The following is a 22,797-nucleotide window of genomic DNA, read 5'->3' as shown; positions in this document are numbered from 1 at the left end:
CCTACCAACCCTGGTCATTAAATATCTACATTTGACTTTCTTAATTCTGTGACAGCATTTTAAGTTCTGTGTTGATGTTCTTGAAAGGAAAATATCTCTATTTGGTAAGAAAAATCCACTCTCATATTTAATATCTTGTTTTCAAACTTACCCATGCAAAAAGTGTTGGAGGTCTGTCTTAGAAACATATTGGTCATATATTAGGAAATAAAATCTGAATAAAAAATTGTATCCCAACAACATTTCTCTATTTTAAATCATGTTTATTAAGTTTTTCTTTTTAAATCACAGTGGAGATTAACTTTTGTATCCAGTCAGTGTCTACTTTCAATTTCATCAAATTCCAAAACATGTAACATCAACTCATTCATACACTCTAAGTCCCATTCCAGCCCACCATTCATGGCTTGTGTCTTTTTTACCTCTTTAACGGCAACGCTGTGGTAGGATTGTGAAAAGATATGACTGATAAGTTTATATGTGTAATACCATTTCTTCAAGTATTCAGCGAGCAGTACATTTATCTGCATTGTACATTAGAGAACTACTTGTGACAGTATTTCTAAGTGTAGGACAGTGGCTCCTGGTGGGAGGAATGAAGTTACATGTCATTGTGTATGACAAGAATTTTCAGCATTCTAGAATTTTCGCAACTCTTCCACACAAGTGAATCATGTGAAGTTAATGCTGGGTTAATATACTCTCAGACATAGGACTTCTAATGACAAATAAATAAAACACACACTCAACATGTGTAGTGCAAATACGAAGTAAACAGAAAGACATGGGATAAATGTGTACTTGCCACCTAGAGAATGGTTCACCAGCGATATCCTGACTTTATGATGCCTGTGACTTCATCACTGCAAATTCAAACGGTCCCTGTTCCCTGTTAGCCACCATGACTGGAGAAGGCAGCAGAAGGACCAAGGAGGGGAAAAGAAACACATTTGTATAAACAGCTGGGACAATTCTGTCACTTTTGTGTATCATGTAAAGTCTCATTTGTTAACAAAACCTCCGCCCCCCCTGCAGTCAAAACAGATACCAACAGCAAGAACCTCAACCATTCCATTGAAAAGATTTGAATGTTGGCACCTATGTACTATAGATTGTGTGGCCCACAGGGTTAAAAGGGGTGAAGATGGAGCTTTCACATTAACATGTTAGCATTGTAACACCTGAACATTCAAAACATACAGGATGGAAAAGCCAAAAAACAATTACATTAACATTCACCACAGCCCTGTTTTTAAAAAGGCCACATGAGCAATAATCTTCAGTACTTGAAACAAAAGTCACAGCTTTGTTGCTTTAAATGATGCATTTAACAAAATGTCACTCATTAAAATAAGAAAAGCTGCAACTTTTTTTCCCAGAAGAAAACTACTGGTAGGAGGGAAACAGAAGTAAGCTGTGATAAATTCATACATGTTCCTAATTCTATGTTTCTCTAGAAGGCTCACAATCAATAAAAAAGGAAAACAAGAATACAAGACAACAAAATTAACAAATGGAACAAAACTGGTGCTACTTATCTTTTTCAATTTTTTCCCTCTGCATTCTGTTGAGGGAAATAGTTTTCCTGTATGGTAGCATTCTGAGTGCATTCATGTTAAATGCTAGAAGAAGGACAGTTGGATCCTGTCTTTCTATCTCTCCATTCAATTCTCACCTGTAATAGTCTCTCAACAAATAAAACAGGCAGATGGAAAATTCTCTGAAAAGTGGGACATACACCACACACACACACACACACACACACACACACACACACACACACACACATACACACACACACACACAAACACAGAGCCTTATTTTTTTTAAAAAAAGACCATTCCTTCTCCATGACACACATATATCAAGATTTAAATCTAAGGTCTGACCAGGTGTGGTAAATTCATTTAAATAATTAAGGCTTCTAAAGGTTCAGGGCCAACTCTGCATTGGTATTGGAATAAAATACATTTTTGCATTTTTAGGTTTGTGTTTTCTTGGACAGCCATTGTAAATCCATAGAATTTCATTAGTAAGATCTGATAAAGGAGGGTTAGAACTGTTTACTGACACTTTACTTTTAGTAGCTGTTAGACTAAATTATAAACTCAGTGGCTGGATCGATTTGTTTCCATCACCTGGGCTGCTGGCTCATTTTACTTTCTTTTCATGTTTAATATGGCCATTCCTTTTGTATTTACCATTGAGAAATCCATTGTGGTAATGTCCATTAACAACATTCTGCTTATTTCTAGACCATAGATTTGTGAGTTTTCTGTAAATAAATGTTGTCACGCGGGTCAGGAGGAAGTAAAACAATGCAGCACCAAACAAAAGTACAAAGGCAATATCCAGTAAAAAATACTGACAGAAAGAGATCTGATAGACAGTGGCACGGAGGTGGTGGGCTCCGTTGTGGCGAAGAATGTAATCTATCCAATAGAGAGTCCGATTGACAGGATGGCCAGGTTGGTCTTTATGAATTTCTGACAGCTTCTGAGCCCTCTGCCGGTAGCTATGGAGTGAGGGAAAAATACAGAATGATCATGTATAAGGCTTTGTAGACAAAGACCATTCAACTTTAAAAATGGACCAAAAAAAAAACCAGTAACAATAACCACCTTTTATTCTGTATCTAGGAATATATGCTTTCAACTCATTATCTTCTGTTTGCCTAACATAATACATGTGAAACTGGTAAACAGAAACAAAACCAGAAATGCTGAAAAAAATCTGAACAATTAGAAAGGTGAAATTCAGATTCACACTTTTTCTAAGTTCTGTCTTCTTCACCCACTCTATCACACATAGCTCTTCTCTCCAGAGGCCTTTAAACAATGATAAGCCATGACCCTCACCAGGAAGCAAATTTAACATGTAATGTCTTTTAAAGTAAAGTAAATAGATGAAGGGCATTGACAAATAGTATCAAATAATAGCATGTATCTTGATGTACAAGTGTACATGTACATTTCATGTCTAAATAAAACATCTTCTAGTGAGACCTGACTCAGGAGTAGAGAGCCTACCTAGCAACCCTGAAGACCTGGGTTCAAACTCCAGTACTACCAAAAGAGAAAATGAAAACAAAGTATTATCTTAAATGATTAATTGAAATACCCAACTAAAACCTGACAGGATGGCGTGGGAGAAGGGAAAACCACGATGGAAGGGTGACAATCAAAATACATTGTACTCCGGGCTGGGAAGGTGGCTCAGTGGTAGAGCGCTTGCCTTGCATGCCTGAGGCCCTGGGTTCGATTCCTCAGCACCACATAAGCAAAAAGAAAAAAAGCCGGAAGTGGCGCTGTGGCTCAAGTGGTAGAGCACTAGCCTTGAGCTGAAGAGCTGAGGGTCAGCGCCCAGGCCCAGAGTTCAGGCCCCATGACCGGACCCCCCCCAAAAAAATACATTGTACTCAAAAATCGGCATGCATTGGAACCTCTTGTTCAACTACTGAAAGATAATGAAAATATTTTTAAATAAAACAATTATTTTTTAATTGTCAAGGCGATGTACAAAGGGGTTACAGTTACATAAGTGAGATAATGAATACATTTCCTGTCAAACTTGTTGCCCCTTTCCTCATTTTTCTCCTACTTTCTCTCCCCCCCAACCCATCCCCCAAGTTGTAGAGATCAACAGAATGGTGAGAGAAAGGACAAGGGGGGAACCAATAAAACAGTGATGTACACAAGACAGTATGTCCAAAATTATTTTAACTATTACCAGCTGAAGTAATAATTAGAGCATAGACATTTAATTTAAAACTATGTAACTGCACATTTGTGGGACAAGCTTTGACAAATGATGACCCCCAGAGTATAGCTCCTAATTTTAAAATTTTAGAATATTTAGACATAAGAAATAAGTTCTAGGCCTGATGCTAGCACTTCATTCAGGCCCATAATCCAAGCACACAGGAGGCTGAGATCTGATGATGTATGCTCTAAGCTAGCTGCCACAGACAGATCTGAGAGAATCTTATCTCCAATAACCAGCACAAAGTCAGAACTGGAGTTGAATGTCTCAAGTGTAGCACACCAGCTATGAAAGAAAGAGATAAGCAAAAGCTTGAGATGTTGAGATCAAGTCCCAGTATTAGCATACATACCCCCAAAAGTTATCTGTTCCACATGGAGAGATTACATCATAGAGGACAGGTAATGTACAAAGGATCGAAAGTTTGGATATGTGTACAGAACTGATCAGGCAAAAGAATAATGTGAAAGTGGATCATAAAGATGGAAGAGTAAGAGTATAGCCAGGACACATTTCTTTGGAAAACATATAAGGGTTGAGGGATATTTGGAGGTTAGAGAGTCTTGCTTTAAAGGTTTTCTGAATAAAGAATATGTGGTTAAATATTAAGGCCAAAACAGCCATTAAGTCAGTGACTCTATATCAATTAAAAGAATCACTGATGGGGGAATGATGAAGAGTGATGCTGATCAAGAGGCAGGATACTTACAAAGTAACATGTTGAATTGAAATCCCTTTATACAACTACTTAAAGATAATAATAATAATAAAAGGAAGTATTGGGATGGGATGACTGTACACAAGATGCCTAATGCCCTAAAATGGCAGTGGTATTAGCGACATGGGAAAACTGAGTTAGGAGTTACTGGGATCCTGTATTAAAAAGGACAAGTGGCAGTCAGATTAACTGTAACTTGGGTTCTAACTTAGATGACTCACATAGTAGGGTGAATAACAAGATATAGAAAAAAGTGATCCTAAGCTATACTTGGGGAAATGTTGAAATTTTGAGATATAATGAAAAGCAAGTTCCAGAAGGCAGCTACCAATAGGAAGTTAGAGCTATGTGATTATGTGGTTCATTAAAAATCTACTCAGACACTTGTTAGTGAATCTGATGACTCTTTACATTATGCAGTTCTAGTCCTATACATTAAGCTTTTGATAATACAACAGCAAAGTTGAAAAGCAGTGAACAGAGAGGAGTGGGAGGCCTGAGGGAAAGGACAAGCTAGCTCCAATATTGGCAGGTTCTTCTACATAAATACAGAATGAGGGAGTCCATTTCTAAAGGTCTATCTTCTCTCTCAGCGATGCGTCACATCAAAATTAGTGCCACAAAATACAGTTGTAGAACATTATAAACTCTCACACTGCTGTACAATTTACCTTGATCTTTCATTGAGGACAAAAGGGAATCAAGAAACTTTCTATTACTCCTTTTCATTAGAAAAGTCTTGTGGAATAAAAAAGGCATCTTTAGGGCTGCGATGTAGCTCAGTGGCAAAGGACTTGCCTAGCAAGTTCACCTGGGTTTGATCCCAAGTACAAAAAGAAAAAACCAAACATGCCCTGAGTTCAATCCCCAGAACCAGCACCAAATAAAAAGTAAAACAAAACAAAAAAGACATCTTTAAAGTAGAAAAATATGAAATATACTGCCTCAAAATTATCATCTATTTTTAACAAAGGTGGAAGAGGACATGAAGCAACTTTAGTCCTTGGGTATCTTAAATTTCCTTTGTCTTTGTGGAGAATCTGACCTTCTCTTGCCCCATTGTATAAATAATTACCTCAAATGAAACTCCAGTAGATTTACTCGGTCAATAATCACTACTTACCACATAAGCCCTTGACTATATGTCTCAGTTTGGGTACAGGTAAGAATGGTCATCAGTCAGACTCAACTTCCTACCTAGGACTGGACTCACCAAGTAGACACTCACTAACCAAGCTGATTTTGTTTGACTTTTCTCCTCAAAGGTCCATGGATCAAATGGGAAGGCACAGGGGAGTTCACAGGGAATAGTGTGAAAGGGAGGATATTTCCAGAACTGGCACTGTTTAGCTGCTTTCCTTCCAGCATAGGTTGCTAGTAGTTCAAAATATTTTTCCAGTAAAAATTATATGAAGATTAAAAATACCAAAAAATGATAACACTAGAATGATCATATAAACCAGCCTTACATAAGTTCCCAGCATCTTGTAAATAAAGCCCCTTATAATAAAACGAATTGCCCTGTGGGAATAAATTACAACACATTATATTTATAGGAATAATATATGAATTCTATCAATAGTTGACCAGTGGCTATTATAATGACCAGTGTGCTATAATATATTTTTTTATATTTTTTTTATTGGTCCGGTCGTGGGGCCTGAACTCTGGGCCTGGGCGCTGTCCCTCAGCTCTTCAGCTCAAGGCTAGTGCTCTACCACTTGAGCCACAGCGCCGCTTCCGGCTTTTTTTCTTTTTTGCTTATGTGGTGCTGAGGAATCGAACACAGGGCCTCTGGCATGCAAGGCAAGAGCTCTACCACTGAGCCACCTTCCCAGCCCCCAGTGTGCTATTAAAATGAAACATTCCTCACCTTTATTTATAACCTGTCTTAAAATAATAAAAATCTCTAGAAGCTAAAGCATTTTCTCTCAAGAAAAAAAAAGAATTCTCAGTTGGCTGCCTATAATTCATGTCTGTAATCTTAGTAAGTTAGGCAGCTGAGATATGAGGATCACAGTTCAAAACCAACCTAATCAGGAAAGTCCATGAAACTCTTATAACCAATTAACTAGCAAAAAGATTGAAGCAGGACTGTGGCTCAAGTGGTAGAGCACCAGCCTTGAGCTAAAATACGCAAGGACAGTGCTCATGCCCTGACATCAAGCCTCAAGACTGGCACACACATAAAGAATTCTCTCACGCATAGATTTTTATTAAGATAATTTAAGTAATACATTTAAAAAATAATCTTTCTTAGCAATACTGGTTATTTGGCTTAGACTAAAGTATCTTGGTTATTATGTTAAAATTAACCTTTAATAATGACTTCATATTAAATGTATAACCCTGTTATAATGGGAAACACACAACTGCTTAGATTCCGTTTATAGAATAACTTTTAGAAAAGGGGAAACTACAAAAATTATTGTCATTTCCACTAGGAGTAAAATCTTTCTTTGTATATATACTTCAAGATTCAGTCATGGTGAGCACCTGTGGCTCATGCCTGGAATCTAGCTACTCAGGAAGCTGAGAGCTGAGGATCATGGTTCAAAGCCACTCTGGGCTTATCTCAAATTAACCACCAGAAAACTGGAAGTGGTGCTGAGGCTCAAGTGGTAGAGTGCTAGCTTTGTGCTGAAGAATGTAGGGACAACTCCAAGCCCAGAGTTCAAGCCCCATGACCAACCAAAAAAAAAAAAAAAAAAAAAGGTTCAGTCACTACCATCTATCATTGTAGCCCAATCTCTCTGATTCAGAGTTCTAGCTAGGCTGATCTGGGAATCCAGCTCAGTGGTAAAGCACTTACCTAGTGTGTGCAAGGCCCTGGGTTCAATACCCAACATCACAAGTAAAACAAGCAATAGCACATGTGCATTATATATTCTAATAGCCCTAATATATAGTCTATATGTGTATCTACTACACATGCATGTAAATGTGTATATGTGCACATATATGTACATTGTGCATATATAAAGTCACATGCAATGTACATATAGATGCATATTGTGGGTGCATTACACACACATATATATTATGCATATATATGTTTTTCTAAGAACATCATATTTTGAGTTAACACTAGACATTAAAAGGAAAGCTAAAGATTATAGAAGGGCGATATTCTCAAGCTCTCTGGACCATAGAACATATTTCCCTATGTTCCAGAGCTGTGAGCAAGATCTAGTGTCTTTTAGCACCCAAGGATGAGATCTACTGCTGAGCTCACATAAAGGCAACACAATGATATACACACTATATCTAGTCATGTGAAATCCTTTTTCTTATAGTTAGTATCTCTTAGAATAGAGCAGTGTTTCTCAACTCAGAGTTATTCATATGCCCCAGGTATAAACAAAAGAAACTCTCTTAAAATATCATTGTCATTTGAAATGCATGATACATTAAACATTACATCTTAAAATGGGGGAAAACTGTTGCTCTGTTTTAAAGCTACTCAGACCAGCTGTCCACCCTCAGACTTATTGTGCAGAGGGTGAATATCATAAAATAGATATGATAGATATTACATATGCATACATATATGTATATACAGTTTGATTTCATATTAATTGAAGCCTTACCTGGGATTATTGATGACTTTCATCAGTGCTTCATACAGCTCTCCTTCAGTAACTGTTTTCCATTCCAGCAAGATCCCCATACCTTTTGCCTGTACTCGGGTCATGGTATCATAATGGTCTCCAAAGAGTGGGATTCCCACTACTGGTACACCATGATACATAGTTTCAAAAATACTGTTCAAGCCACCATGACTCAGGAAGGCTTTGATATTTGAATGCCCTAAAAAAAAGGAAAACAAAATAATGTGAAATATAATTACTTTAGAATTTTCCAGAAACTTCTTTGAAAATCAGTATGATAGTAACCATACATTTAAATATATTTTATTTTTATTACTTCTTTAAAAACCAATACTACATTAATCATATATTTCATAAATACATTATTTTATTCCAGATCTCAATTCCTTAGGTGATATCCTTGAGCTTTTTCACTCTATTACTTGAGCCACAGTTCCACCTCTGGGCTCTGAAGAGATTAATTTGAGACAAGAGTTTCATGGACTTTCCTGTTAAGGCTGGCTTTGAACCTTAATCCTCAGATGTCAGCCTCTTGAGTAACTAGGATACAAGCGTGAGCCACTAGCTCCTGGCCACATGTATGTTTTTCTTCCCACATGTATGATTTTTAAAGACATAATTCCACTGATTCTTTTCTATACCAGTGTATGAGAATGAATACATGCTCAGGACACAATTGCTTAACTGGTATATATCAAATAAAAATAATTTTAAGTAATTAAAATGTATAGTATTAGCAATAAAGTATAGTATGTCCTTGAAATACAATTTGACCAACAACATATATTTAAATGATCAGAAGTGAATAGGAAGCCAAGGCAAATAAGAAACAAATAATACCAGGTTCAAATGCATTTTACCCAAATTAGACCTCTACTTTCAGATTACCACGCATTATTCATCCATACTAAAGTCAAATGCAGGTTATAGAAATTGTAAAAATGGCTGGGCACTGGTGGCTCACGCCTGTAATCCTAGCTACTTAGGAGGCTGAGATCTGAGGATCATGGTTCAAAGCCAGCCTGGGAAGGAAAGTCCATGAGACTCTTATCTTCAATAAACCACCAGAAAACCAGAAAGAGGCACTGTGGCTCAAGTGGTAGAACACTAACCCTGAGTTGAAGAGCTGAAGGACAGCACCCAGGCTCAGAGTTTAAGCCCCACAACTGACCAAAAAAATAACTGTAAATATGTAATGTTGAAACTTAAGTCAAAAAAGAGTTGAGGGCTCATAAGGAGGATACAGCATATAGCACATTTAACATACAGTATATATGGGTTATAGCAATCACTGTTTACAACATTCAAGTTCTTTCAGTTTTTTTAAGTACACAGACAAGTAAAGACAGATATTTATTTTTCTTTTAAACCAGGTGCAAAACTCAGGTATATTCTCTTAATAAGCAACCTACATCTCATGATGAAGATTTAATCTCTTTCACTTCAGATGAAAGACTGGAACAAAACTTACAAGAAAAATAGATACAGAACTTAGGAAATGCATTATGGACTAATCAAGAATTATGGCTTGCAGAAACAACAGTTTACTAATACATGAGGAAATGATGCATGTGATCATAGTGCCAATGAAGCTTGTAGAACATTCCTGCCCTTAAGTGCAATGACTACTGAGTCAATGTCTCTCCATCTCAAATGACTCTTAGTCCTAACTAAAGAACAGCAGTAGAAATAAACTTTGAACTCTGTGTGTGTGTGTGTGTGTGTGTGTGTGTGTGTGTGTGTGTGTGTGTGTGTGTGTATGTATTTATTGGTATTATGTAGGGCTTGAATTCAGGATCCAAATACCACCCCTAAGCTTTTCTACTCAAGACTAGTGATCTACCACTTCAGCCACAGCTCTACTTTTGGCCCTTTGCTGGTTAATTGGAGATAAAAGTCACAGACTTCCCTGCTTGGGTGGCTTTGAACCACAATCCTGAGATCTCAGCCTTTTGAATAGCTAGAATTAGAGGTGTGGACCATCAGTGTCAGGCTAACTCTGAACTTTCTTTCAGGCAGCAAACCCTTGTCACTAAGCCTGACAATAAAGAATAAAGCAGAGGTGGTATGGAGAGAAGGAGAGTAATAGAGGGTAAGTAGAGGGGAAAGACAATGATTTGGTTGTCACTTCTCTTCCTGGGGTATTCTTGGATCACAGAAGTCATCAGAGAATCTGCAAAGGCCATGCCTGCAGTTTAGTAAGGACCCCACTACTGGACCCTAGTGTGAAGAATCTGCACGGATCCATGGAGTTGAGCAGGTTCCAGCATGGACCACTGGGTAACTGGCCTTGCAAGGGCCATTCATGATACACGTGTCAGTAACACTCCCAGACTCTGAAAAAGCTGAGCTACAAGTTCTAACTCAGATTTCCTTCTTCTTTCCTACTTTCTATAGGCTCCAAAATTCATAATTGTAAAGATATAAAAGACAAAGATGAAAAAAAAAACACCAAGTATCACAAAAGGGAATGAATAGTCTTGTGTTCATTTTGCCCCCAATTTATCATTAACAAGTTAGAGCTAGGTGGACAGGAATTATATACACAATTCTTTATAGTTGGTTAGTCACACAATTAAAGTTGCTATTAGGAGAATCACAGAAGCTTCTAGAAACTGTCTTAAAGTAAGATAATAAAAATTTTTCCTTTTATTTTTAAGACTAAAATTTTTAAAAATAGTCATTTTTAATGTTAGGTGAAAGCCTTATTGAATGAATATACAGTGGTCAATATTGTCAAAGCCCAATAGCTTCTTTATAATTTCTTTACTTAATATGAAGCAAATAATGTAGTATTGTGTTTTCCTAGTTAATGAAAAAAATAAATTTTAATGTCTGTGCTTATTGAACATAGTTAAATTGTTTTGATTCAAATATACATGAAACATATGCTAGTGATAAATTGTTATTTTCATTCTGAGTTGATTATCAGAATCTCAATAAATAAAGAAGTTAAAAAAATTAAATTACTACAAAACCATCTAGAGTTTAGGCATCTCTAGTAATTTAGGGAAGAATTCAGGCAGATGAGACAACTAAAGTTAAAAATAAATCTACTCAAGCTTTCTATATTCTTTTTTGTTTCAGAAAAACTAAGATTCATTGATTTCTCTGACACGTCTGTAATTAATGTACAACATAAATTTGCATTTTCATTATTTTTAATTTCACTACTTTTGCTCAACTTGCCTAATCATGCATAGATTTAGTCACTGCTAATTTAGGTGATTTGCTATGTATTATTTTCTAGATGATTAAAAATTAGAGACTAGCATAAAATTTTTAATTACAGGCCCCATTATGACATTTTATAAAGGAGTTTCTAGTAAAGATTTGCAATGTTGGTGTGAAATTTGAAAACTTACATCTAGATAAGAACATAATGAGTCCATCATAAACTACACACACATATTATGAACCATTCAAGTATAAATACTATGTTGACACAATTAAACTCTTAATAATCTAGTAAATAATCACATGTGTATCTGACTTACCCAGCAAGTCATTTTGCGGTAACCACTCTATGAGCTTGGTGTTGTTTCCTAGATTCTTTGGTTTGGCTCCAGAAAACCTATACATGGACACCAGACAGTGAACAGTTCAGGAATCAAACTTCACCCACAGTATAAGTTCTTTGGTTAAATCAGTAGTTTCATAGATGTTACCTGATCACATTGTTGATATTCTCAAGAATGAAATCATGCTGTGGTGGCTATGACAATCTAATTGCGATTCTTTGTAACATGTTTTAATTTTATGCTAGCATACTGGGGCTTGGACTCAGGGCCTTACACCTTTGCTTGTTTTGTTTTTTTAATTAGTTTGGCATGCTACCACGTTAGCCTCACCTCTACCTCCACCTTTTTGCTGACTAACTGGAGAGAAGAGTCTGTCAGATTTTTCCTCCTAGGGTTGGCTTCAAACCTCAATCTTTATATCTCAGAATTTTGAGTAGCTAGGACTATAGGCATGAGTGACCTGTGCCTGGCTTGGAACATTTTTTTTTTTGTTTAAGGGTAGGTATTAAGGGGAGAGGAGCAGAAGAGTGGAAAGAAGGAAGGGTAAATACTCTCATAATATACACTAATAATAGGCACCAGTGGCTCATGCCTGTAGTCACAGTTACTTAGGAGGCTGAGATGTTAGCAGTAGGAAAATCACTGAGACTCTTATCTCCAATAAATTACTCAGAAAAAGCCAGAAGTGGCACTGTAGCATTGAGCACAAAGAGGTTCAGGGATAGTGCTCAGACACTGAGTTCAAGCCTCAGGACCAACAAAAAAATCTAAAAATTAAAAAATTAAATTAAAAATTTAAAAATCCAGTATGAAAATGGAACAAGGAAACTAGAGGGGCTGGTTGGGGTTGAGAGAGATGGGGAAAAAATGACAGAAGAGGTAACACTGATCAAGATGAATTGTACTCATAAACTGTCATGATGCGTTAAAACCCCTTTGTACAGCAATTATTTGCAGATAGTTTTAAAAATATATTTAAAAAATCTTCCATTGATTAAGAAACATATCTTTACATAAAGATCTATTCTCTACTGTTTCTTATCACCTACTTAGAGAGAGTGGGGTGTGAGGGATACTAGAAGTCATTCCACACTGGTACCCATAATTGGAAATAGGAAAGGCCAGGGAGAGTCCCAGGGCAGTCACCAACGCCCTTGTCATCCAGAGCCCAAGGGAAGGCACACAATTTGGAAGAAAGCAGAAAGTACTATTCATTACCTTGACCCTGAAGAGTGGAGAATAAAGGACATAACTGGGCTGTTCTCTGCCTGCACTATAAAAGATAAACCTCAAAGGTGCCTAACTACTAACAGAGTGGCAAAAGTGTGAACCCAACAGATGTAACTATCAAAATAAAGCAGAAAGGTGCCTGCTGGGTTAGTCTGAATAGAGAAAGTTCCATGAGACTAGAATCTCAAGCAAAAATCCCTTGGACAGTTAGAATCAATTCCATACCCACTGTATGGCTCAGTCAGAAGTAGAGGTAATCCTCACATAGTGAGGAAAAACTCCAAATATCTGAGTACTGAAAATAGCTTTAGTGACCATTACTCCTAGTCAAGAAGCAGATCATTCTTACTACCACTTCCAACAGTGGTGGCATATACTAAATAAATACCTAATAATAAGTAAAGCATTTAGTTCTGAGTTTGAAATATTGGGTTGGAAATTCCAGTGTTTAACAGTGCCTCCAAAAAGAGCAAGAGTTAATCCAGGAATCAGTCTTAATTAGTATTAAATGATAATGGGCTAATTTCTTACAGAAAGCAATAAAAAATATTTGCTAAGGAGAGAAATGGTTAAATATTTTAACTATTTATTCATCATTCCCATCTCATTCCAAAACTGATTTGAAGGAGTATTTAGAAAATCCTAACTTTATATTGAACTATTTTATGGGGTCGGGCAGTACTAAGTTTTGAACACAAGCCTTCATATTCTTTCTTGGTTTGCTTGCTTAACTGGTGCTCTACCACTGAGCCTGCTTCCAGCCTCACTTTGCATTGGGAATTTTGCCAAGTCTCATAGACTTTTCTGCTCAAATTGATCTCAAACTCTGATCCTCTGGTTCAGCCTTTTGAATAGCTAGGATTGTAGACATGAACCACCATAACACAGGATAAATCATTCTAAAACATTTCTGTACACTACAAGCCAGAGTTTTCAATCTATCACAGATGTTATGAACTGATTCTTACATTTCAGTACACTGAGAAATAAAGTGAAGCCTCAAGGGCAAGCAACTGATCTTGTCAGCAAATCAGTGTCTGCATCTTACTGGGACCTGTGGCTGATACTGCTATCAGGTAGTGTGTGTGTGTGTGTGTGTGTGTGTGTGTGTGTGTGTGTGTGTGTGTGTGTGTGTGTGTGTGTGTGTGTGTGTGTGTGTGTGTGTGTGTGTGTGTGTGTGTGTGTGTGTACACATCTAGAGCTACACTGTATCCTTGATACAAAGGGAAACTGAAAATCAACAGCAACAGATCAATCTGTATTATTAATATTGCCTTACCGCCAAATCACTTTTTGAGGCAATCTCCCCAGAGCTCCTGCCAGTTTGTTAGCAATTTCTTCTGATAGATACTTAACTCCAGCACCAAACGATACCAGAACAAAGCCATGTTCATCAGCACTGTTTACCCATCTTTGAAGATCCTGCAAATGGAAAGATGGTAATCAATTTTACAAAGAATGATATAGCTCACATTAGGTGTTTTCAACACCCAAGTTTTTGAGAAACATTCTTCAAATATTTTCTTAAATAAGAAGAGCATACAGTAGTTTCCGTTAAGTAAATATTTGCTTAAAATACTTATTAAAATATAGTAAGGGCATTTTGTTCAATACAAATAAGTAGCTAGTAGACCGAGGTCTTAATGGTTAGATAATTCAAACATGGTCAGAGATGAATCTAAAGATGTATGCAGTGACTCAGGATGATATAAGTAGATATTAGAAGGGTCAAAGATAAAGGTCAGCCTGGGACAGGAAAATATAAATAGGAAAATCACAGTCTAAGGACATTCCAAGACAAAAATATTGAAAACAAATGGTGCTGGCAAAATTGGTTAACTACTTGTAGACAACTAAATCTAAATCCTTATATATCACCTAGATCCTTATATATGCACCAGAATCAACTCCAAATGGATCAAAAACCTCAGAATCAAAGCAGACATTCTGAAAACATTACAGGTTGGAATAGGAGAAACCCTAGGTCTCCTTGGCACAGGCCGAAATTTTCGGGTTTTTTATTGTTTTGTTTTTTTTCCAAAGCTGAGGACCGAACCCAGGCCTCAGCTGGGCTAAACTCCCAGCCCCCAAAACTTTCTTAATAGAGACCCAGAAACACAACAAATCAAAGAAAGGTTGCACAAATGGGATTGCGTGAAATTGCAGAGCTTTTGCATGGCAAAGGACATAGCTAGCAAGATCAATAGAAAGCTCACTGATTGGGAGAAGATCTTCACTAGCCATACAACAGACAAGGTCTCATATCTAAAATATACCTGGAACTCAAAAACTTAAATCCCCCAACAACAAATCTTCAAAGAAAGAACTGCCTAATAAATAAGTGGGCTAAAGACTTAAAGAGAAACTTCTCTGAAGAGGAAAGAAGGATGGCCAATAGACACATGAAGAAATGCTCAACCTCCCTAGCCATAAAAGAAATGCAAACCAAAACAACATTGACATTCCACCTCACCCCAATTAGAATGGCTATAATCAAGAACTCTAATAACAACAGATTCTGGAGGAGATGTGGACAAAAAGGAACCTTACTGCATTGTTGGTGGGAGTGTAAACTTGTTCAACCACTTTGGAAAGCAGTATGGAGGTTCCTCAAAAGACTCCACATAGAGCTCCCTTATGAGCCCGCAATACCACTTTTGGGCATTTACCCAAATGATCACAAACAAGACTATACTAAAGCTACCAGCACAACTATGTTTATTGCAGCCTTATTTACTATAGCTAAGATATGGAACCAATCCAGATGCCCCTCAGTAGATGAATGGATCAAGAAAATGTGGTATATATACACAATGGAATTCTATGCTTCCACCAGAAAGAATTACATTGCCCACTTGTTAGGAAATGGAAAGACTTGGAAAAAATTATATTAAGTGAAGTAAGCCAGGCCCAAAGAAACATAGGTCTCATGGTTTCCCTTATGTGCAATAACTAGTATGTATCTGAGACAAGCAGAAAAGGTAAGATAAGTTGATGTTAGGTGAAATGAACTCCAAGATAAGGATTCAAATGTTTTTTCTTTCTTGCTATTGTTTCTAACACATTTATAAGATGATTTCTTTGTTGCTTTGTATGTCCCTCCCCCACGGTAGAACCCCTGCTCTCACTGTATTTGATGTCGAGGGGAAGGGCAAAAACAAATCATTTAAATAGGGATACAGGTGGACCCATTTCAACAATGAGATGTATAAGTCGTTATGTCAAAAAATAAACTTTATAACTTTGGTCAGGTGTCAGGGGTGGAGGGTGGGAGATGGGAAGGGATGGGAAGGGGACACAAAGGAGGAGGCTACAATGCTTGATAAGAAATGTACTCGTTATCTTGCCCATGTAATTGTAACCCCTCTATATACTGCCAAAAAAACCAAGAGCAAAAAAAGGAGTTGGGGTCATGTCTCAAGTGGCAGAGTTGTTCTCCCTCATAAGCCTGAGGCCTGACTTCAACATCAATGGCACCGATTTAACTTCAGGGTTAATGTGAAAAAAAAATCAATTTCAGAAACTGAACACTGTTAAATATAAAAGTATGTTAGGATATTCCTGTAGGAAAATAAAAAATTTTAAATGAGATTAAAATTCATTCATTTATATTTACTCTCAATAATGTCTCAAAATACCTAAGAAGAAACCCAACTTAAATGTATGAAACACATGTGAAGTAACAATGATAAGTTTAACAAAGGACAGAAAAGGAATGTAGATAACAGATACCTGAAAAGGAAGCACTACTATTTTAATAAAGATGCTACATTTGATCAAAACTAGGTAAATAAATTATCAGAAGACTCTCCAAGCAAAAATCTTGGAAATATGACTTAAAACTTCATTTTAAAAAATGTAGGCAGGAACCAGTAGTTCACACCTGTAATCCTAACTTAGGAGGCTAAGATCTCAGGATAGCAGTTCAAAGTCAGCCTGGCAGGAAAGTCCATGAGACTCTTACCTCCAGTTAACCACAAAAAAGCCAGGAAAATGTGAAAAATGCAGCTCAAGATTGTTCTTCTAGATTAATAAATTGAACCCTAGAGCCCAGAACCACTACAATTAAGTCGGTTTCCCCCATCCCCCCTTAGGATAGTACTGTTTGCTAAGTCATTCATTGAAGATTTCAAGTAAAAATTAGAATTTTAAAAACATTGTTTCATCTATGTAGGCATGACAGATTCCTAAAACATTCAGATTGAGGGGCTTGGAAGGTGGCTCAGTGATAAGAGTGCTTGCCTCACATGCATGAGGCCCTGGGTTTGATTCCTCAGCACCACATAAGCAGAAAAAGAGCTAGCCTTGAGCTGAAAAGCTGAGGGTCAGTGCCCAGACCCAGATTTCAGGCCCCACAACCAACCAAAAAAACAAAACAAAACAAAAAAACCATTCAGACTGAGAAAATAATGTGTTAACATTCAGTGAATATGAGTAAGTCACTGAATATATGTCAAAGGGCCAATATACAATATTGCAAAATTATGAATAAATTATCATGATAATGAACTGTAACAGAACATGTTTTTAGAAATTAGATGACAAAGTTCCAACTTCTTCATGGTAGCTACCCTTTAAGAAACTACCACACTTTTGAGTTTGATGTTATATTGAAGGGAAAATCCATAATTTATACAGGCCAAGGTAAGATTCTCTCTCTTCCCCATGCCATATGAATGGAAGCTGAGTTTTCTTGACATATGTAAATTAAAACAATGACGCAACAGGGTGAATATAGAGATCAGTCTGGATTACAGAGCTCTTTTCTTTGCTCAGTTGTTTTTTGTTTTTTCTAATTTTGCTTGCCTCATTTCCCTGGCCTCCTCTCCTCCACTTTCTTCCCTACCTTTTCTCTTCTCTTCCCTCCCTTTCGTCCTCCTTTCTTCCTTTCTTGAGATTTGATTTCCCTCCAGAAGGCCATCATCAAAACCAAAAACAATGGAGATATAAACGTGATTCAACGGGTAGAGCTTTAGCCTTTGAACAAAAGCCTCAAAGTATGAGTTCAAATCCTGGTCTCAGGGGAAAAGATGACAACAACAACAACAACAACGCAAACAACAACAAATGTTGGAGAGCATGCAGGGAAAAAGGTCTTTTAATACATTGTGGGAATGTGAACTAGTGCAACCACTTTGGAAATCACTATGGAGATTTCTCAATAAACTAAAAGTAGAACTATCATATCATCCAGAAATATGATTCTTGAAAATTTACCCAAAGAAATGTAAAGCAGGAAATAAGAGGCACCTGAAAATCCATATTCATTGCAGCACTATTCAAAATAGCCAAACTGTAGCAATAGCCTACCTGCTCTAAAGTGATGAATGGATTTCCTTTGGGTGGTTCTATATATATATATATAGCTCCCAATCAAAGACAATAACAAAAACAACATCAAAACAGAAACTTCCCACAAGCTATGGCTAATGTAAAACAAACCTCAATTCCCTAAATACAAAAGTAGCTTTAAAAAATAATTGCTAGAACACGAAGGAACACATCTATACTCCCTGAACTTGGAAAACTCAAGAAGGATTACCAGCCAGCCCAGGTTACATAACAAGTTCAAGAGCATGCTGAACTACATAGCAAGACCTGTCTTCAAAAGAAATATAGAAAAATAAAGTGAACTTGATCAGAGATGTAAGTGCCATATGTATCTATTTTTCCTGTTCAAATAACAAATTAAAGTTTATAAAAACATGTTAAAGCACGTTTTAGCTGGAAACATAGACTACAAACAGCATTAATAACAAACACACATGGACCAAAAAGCAAATTATTATAATCTGTACATCTTGCTTTTCATTTTTGTATATCTATTCAGTGACACCATACAAGTATATCATATATTGTTCAATCATTTCTCCTAGTAGATTCCTAAGGATATACTGCCACACATGTTAGCTAGTTGCGAAGTTCCTGAGAGATCAAAGTCTATCACTGAGCAAATATCGGTTAGATTTTGCCACCAGTGATATTTCCAATATAAAAAATCCTGCTCACTGTATTGTTTATTATCCAAACCAGCTCCTAGCTTATACTGGCAGTGAATGAAAATATTGAAATGGAGCAAAAAGAAAATATAAAACTACACTACTATATCAAATGAGATTAGATCAGATAAAGACAATAGAATCAGGGTCATCAGCTTTTCTGCTGTGTATTGATGGGTAGAAGATAGTGATTTTCTGTATGGAATGCTGAAGTTGAGCTGAAAGTGGAAAAGGTTTGAGAGGTTGGAACTCCACTCCCACTGCACTTAAAACAGAGCTGGCCATGGAACGGTTAAAACAGACAACTCTGGAGATGGTTAAGAGACAGGAGTGCCAACCCCTTTCCTTAGTGCTAGAAAGGCTGGGAGCTGAACCTTGGGTGCTGTTGACCTTGAAAGCTAGAAAAGGTAGATTTCATCTTTGGACTTTGTCTGGGCTGCAGCCTCCTGTCTCAAAAGAATAAAGCAGCAAGTGTCTCTCACAAATTGTTCTGGCTCTGATTGTAATTAATAGAGATATTTCTTGCATGTAAAAAATAATTGCTAGAGAGCTGGGAAGGTGGCTCAGTGGTAGAGCGCTTGCCTTGCATGCCTGAGGCCCTGGGTTCGATTCCTCAGCACCACATAAGAAAAAAGAAAAAAGCCGGCAGTGGCGCTGTGGCTCAAGTGGTAGAGCGCTAGCCTTGAGCTGAAAAGCTGAGGGACAGCGCCCAGGCCCAGAGTTCAGGCCCCACAACCGGACCCAAAAATAAATAAATTAACTAAATAAATAATTGCTAGAGAACCAATAAGAAACAAATGGAGAGAGGAAGAATGAGTGATTACAGTCATAATACTCAATGTACATGTGTGAAAATCGTTTAAGGATTCAGGTGGACCTGTTGCAACAATGAGAAGTACAAAATGTCATGTCAAAACCAGCTTTACAATGTCGGTGTGTGGGGGGAAGGGGGGTATGATAGGGTGGGGGGGAGGGGGGAGGCTGGGAAGGGAGGTGAAGGGTAAACAAAGGAGGAGGCTGCAATGCTTGGTAAGAAATGTATGCATTATCCTGCCCATGTAATTGTAACCCCTCTGTACAGTATGTTCTCAAATAAAATAAAATAAAATAAAAATAAAAATAAAATAATAATAATAATAAAAAAGAAATAGGTATTATTCTTACTGATCCTATCAACATTATACACTAGAGACAAAGAGATAGATGAAGAATATGTATAATTATTTTAAAATGCAATGTATTTTAGGGATGCTACACTACAAAATAAAATAAATATAAGGCTGGGTGCCGGTGGCTCAAGCCTGTAATCTTAGCTACTCAGGAGGCTGAGATCGAGTTTCAAAGCCAGACCAGGCAGGGAAAATCCTTGAGACTCTTATCTCCAATAGACAACTAGAAAATGGAAGTGACACTGTGGCTCAAGTGGTAGCTGTAGCCTTGAGCTGAAGAGCAGGGGGACAGTGCCTAGGCCTAGAGTTCAAGCCCTAGAACCGACAAAAATAAAGGGAAAATAAATATATAGCTCTCAACTTGACAGTTTTAACACATTCAAACTGGTTTAAAAAAACAACCCAGAACATTAGATGCTGATAAAATGGATGATTTCATTTCACTGTGAAAGCCAAAGTTCTATTTTTTTACATTTAAATTTAAAGTCACTCCTTCAGTTTCAACATATGATTAATAAACTTAACTCCTTATCCTAGATAAAGGGATTTAATAATGTATTCTATTTGGTAAAAAGCAATGTGGACATTACAAAAGATAGTAAAAGACATGAGAGTGACCATTATGGTGTAGCCAACTATATTTTCCCCAAATAGCTAAGGCACTACTGATATTCCCACCTGTGCTCTCAGAAGTTCCCTCTGGAGACAGGGACTCTGTCCACACTTGGGTAATCTAGTGACTTCCCTGATCAATATAGTGTGGATGAAATAATGCAATATAGCTTCTTAGAAAAGTCACAGCAAAGGATATAGATGCTACTTGTTTCTCTTGTTCTTGGTATATGCACCCTTGATATTCAACCACCATGCTATCAGCAAATGTAGGCCACATGGGGAAAACAGGAGTAGGTCATCTAGTAAATAGCCAGCCAAAGTCTCACCCACCAAGCAGGTGAATGAATGAGCCCAATATTGTCCTTTGGCATCTAGAGTCTCTAAGCTGAAGCATCTGACTAGAGTTCAAAATATGTTTTCCTGTTCTTTATCAGTATTCTTCACCTCTGCATAGATTAAAAAGAATGGTTATTTAAATGTCACCAGGGAAGTTTTTACAGCTCTAAGCAGTAGATAACTTATTGTCTCTTTGTATGACTCTTTTCTTGAAAGTCACTAAGAATTTTTAAAACCAAAGATAAGAGATTGACATGAAGTTCCCAGTGTATTTTTTCCTCATCTAATCTTGTGACTTTGATCCCTTCTAAGTTATCTCCTCCAATAAAATAAGGAAGTAGATAAAGACATAATAATAGTAAGCTTTAAACCTACAACCTTCACCAATACTTCAATGAAGAGACTGTAATAACCTGACATTTTTCCAAAAGAATTCTGATGGCCACTCTCTCTTCTAAAGACCACAGATACTTCCCAAAGGGAGAATAATACAGTGCTCTCATTTAATCTGTAGGTAAATTTGTTTCATCACTAACTCAATCATGGTTAAACAAACTTTTATTGGGCCTCTTTTATGTGCCAGGCACTAGGTGCCAGAAATATAAAGGAACAAGATATGGTTTCTTGCCCAGAAGTTCAGAGTCCAACTGAAACTCATGGCTGTCACAATCAGCCTTACACTGTGTTAGCCAATTCATATTCCACAGGCATAAGGGATAGAGACCCTAGGAATAAATTCTACATATTCAAAAAGGAAATTTGCATTTTTAAAAAATCTGGAAATTATGCCCTAATTTTCTCCTGGTTTCAGAGTCACACATCCAAAGTAATCTGCTGACAAGCAATTGAATAGGAAAGCATTTATTATTTATTCAATTAGGTAAAACATTAAAAAATTCCTTGGCAAAGAAACCTTCCATATATTAGGAAACCTATGTTAATACTGTTATAAAGTATTTGTATTTGGTATTTCTAGGTTAGAAGCCTATCTAGCAAAATAATAAATGCAGAATTCGGCAAAAACTAGTTGAATTCATTTTACTTTCAGGTACTCAAGTAGATTTTTCCAGATTAATGGCAGCACTGGAACCAGCTTCTCCCCAATACTTAATGAAGTTGTACATATAATGGCAGAAGCCGGGCACCGGAGGCTCATGCCTATAATCCTAGTTACTCAGGAGGCTGAGATCTGAGGATGGAGGTTCAAAGCCAGCCTGGGCAGGAAAGTCCATGAGACTATTATCTCCAACAAACCACCAGAAAACCAGAAGTGGTGCTGTGGCTCAAGTGGTAGAGGGCTAGCCTTGAGCTGAAGAGCTGAGGGACAGTGCCCAGGCCCAGAGTTCAGGCCCCAGGACAGACAAAAAAAAAAAAAAAAACTACAAAAAAAAAACAAAAAAAATATATAATGCCAGACAAAGAGAGAAATATATATTACAATCACATTTCATAACCTCATGGATCAATAGATCTGGTATTTCTATTTGATCTTCATAAATAATGGAAGAAATAGGCACAGAAGTCTTGAGATCACTTCTGCCAGGTAGGCAACCTGACAGAATAGAAAATTAGGACATTTTCATGGTCTACATTATCACATGAATAGAACAATTATCCACTGGAAGAGAAGTTAGAAGAAAGGCGAGCAACTTTTCCATTTCACTCCTCTTTTATGTTTCTCCAAATATTCAGGAAGTAAACTCCTCCTGTACAACAAAGCCAATGACCCAGAAGGGTACTGGCTATGGTGCATTGGTCCTGTGATAAAAGAATGTTGGTTACCTCAGGGAAAACATCTGTACCTCAACCAGAAACAGCCAGATAGACCGTGGGCTC

At 37.1% G+C, this 22,797-nt stretch overlaps 1 protein-coding gene across 4 annotated transcripts in view; it reads right to left on the bottom strand.

Annotated features, from left to right (window-relative positions):
- Nucleotides 1–256: 256 nt before the first annotated feature.
- The window catches only part of Ugt8 (UDP glycosyltransferase 8), a 67,698-nt gene continuing 45,157 nt past the window's right edge, over nucleotides 257–22,797 (bottom strand). For all 4 annotated transcript variants that reach the window (XM_070022498.1, XM_070022497.1, XM_070022499.1 and 1 more), the window contains 4 exons: nucleotides 14,122–14,264; nucleotides 11,589–11,665; nucleotides 8,071–8,290; nucleotides 257–2,515 (listed from right to left, as the gene is read on the bottom strand). In XM_070022498.1, coding sequence (XP_069878599.1) covers nucleotides 2,152–2,515; nucleotides 8,071–8,290; nucleotides 11,589–11,665; nucleotides 14,122–14,264 — 804 coding nt within the window. In that variant the 3' untranslated portion in view covers nucleotides 257–2,151. The remainder of the gene's footprint in view (nucleotides 2,516–8,070; nucleotides 8,291–11,588; nucleotides 11,666–14,121; nucleotides 14,265–22,797) is intronic.

This window comes from Dipodomys merriami, unplaced genomic scaffold (genome assembly GCF_024711535.1).
Source record: "Dipodomys merriami isolate MVZ:Mamm:240054 unplaced genomic scaffold, mDipMer1.0.p SCAF_15, whole genome shotgun sequence".
Taxonomy (NCBI): Eukaryota; Metazoa; Chordata; class Mammalia; order Rodentia; family Heteromyidae; genus Dipodomys; species Dipodomys merriami.
This window is presented reverse-complemented; position numbering and strand designations above follow the sequence as displayed.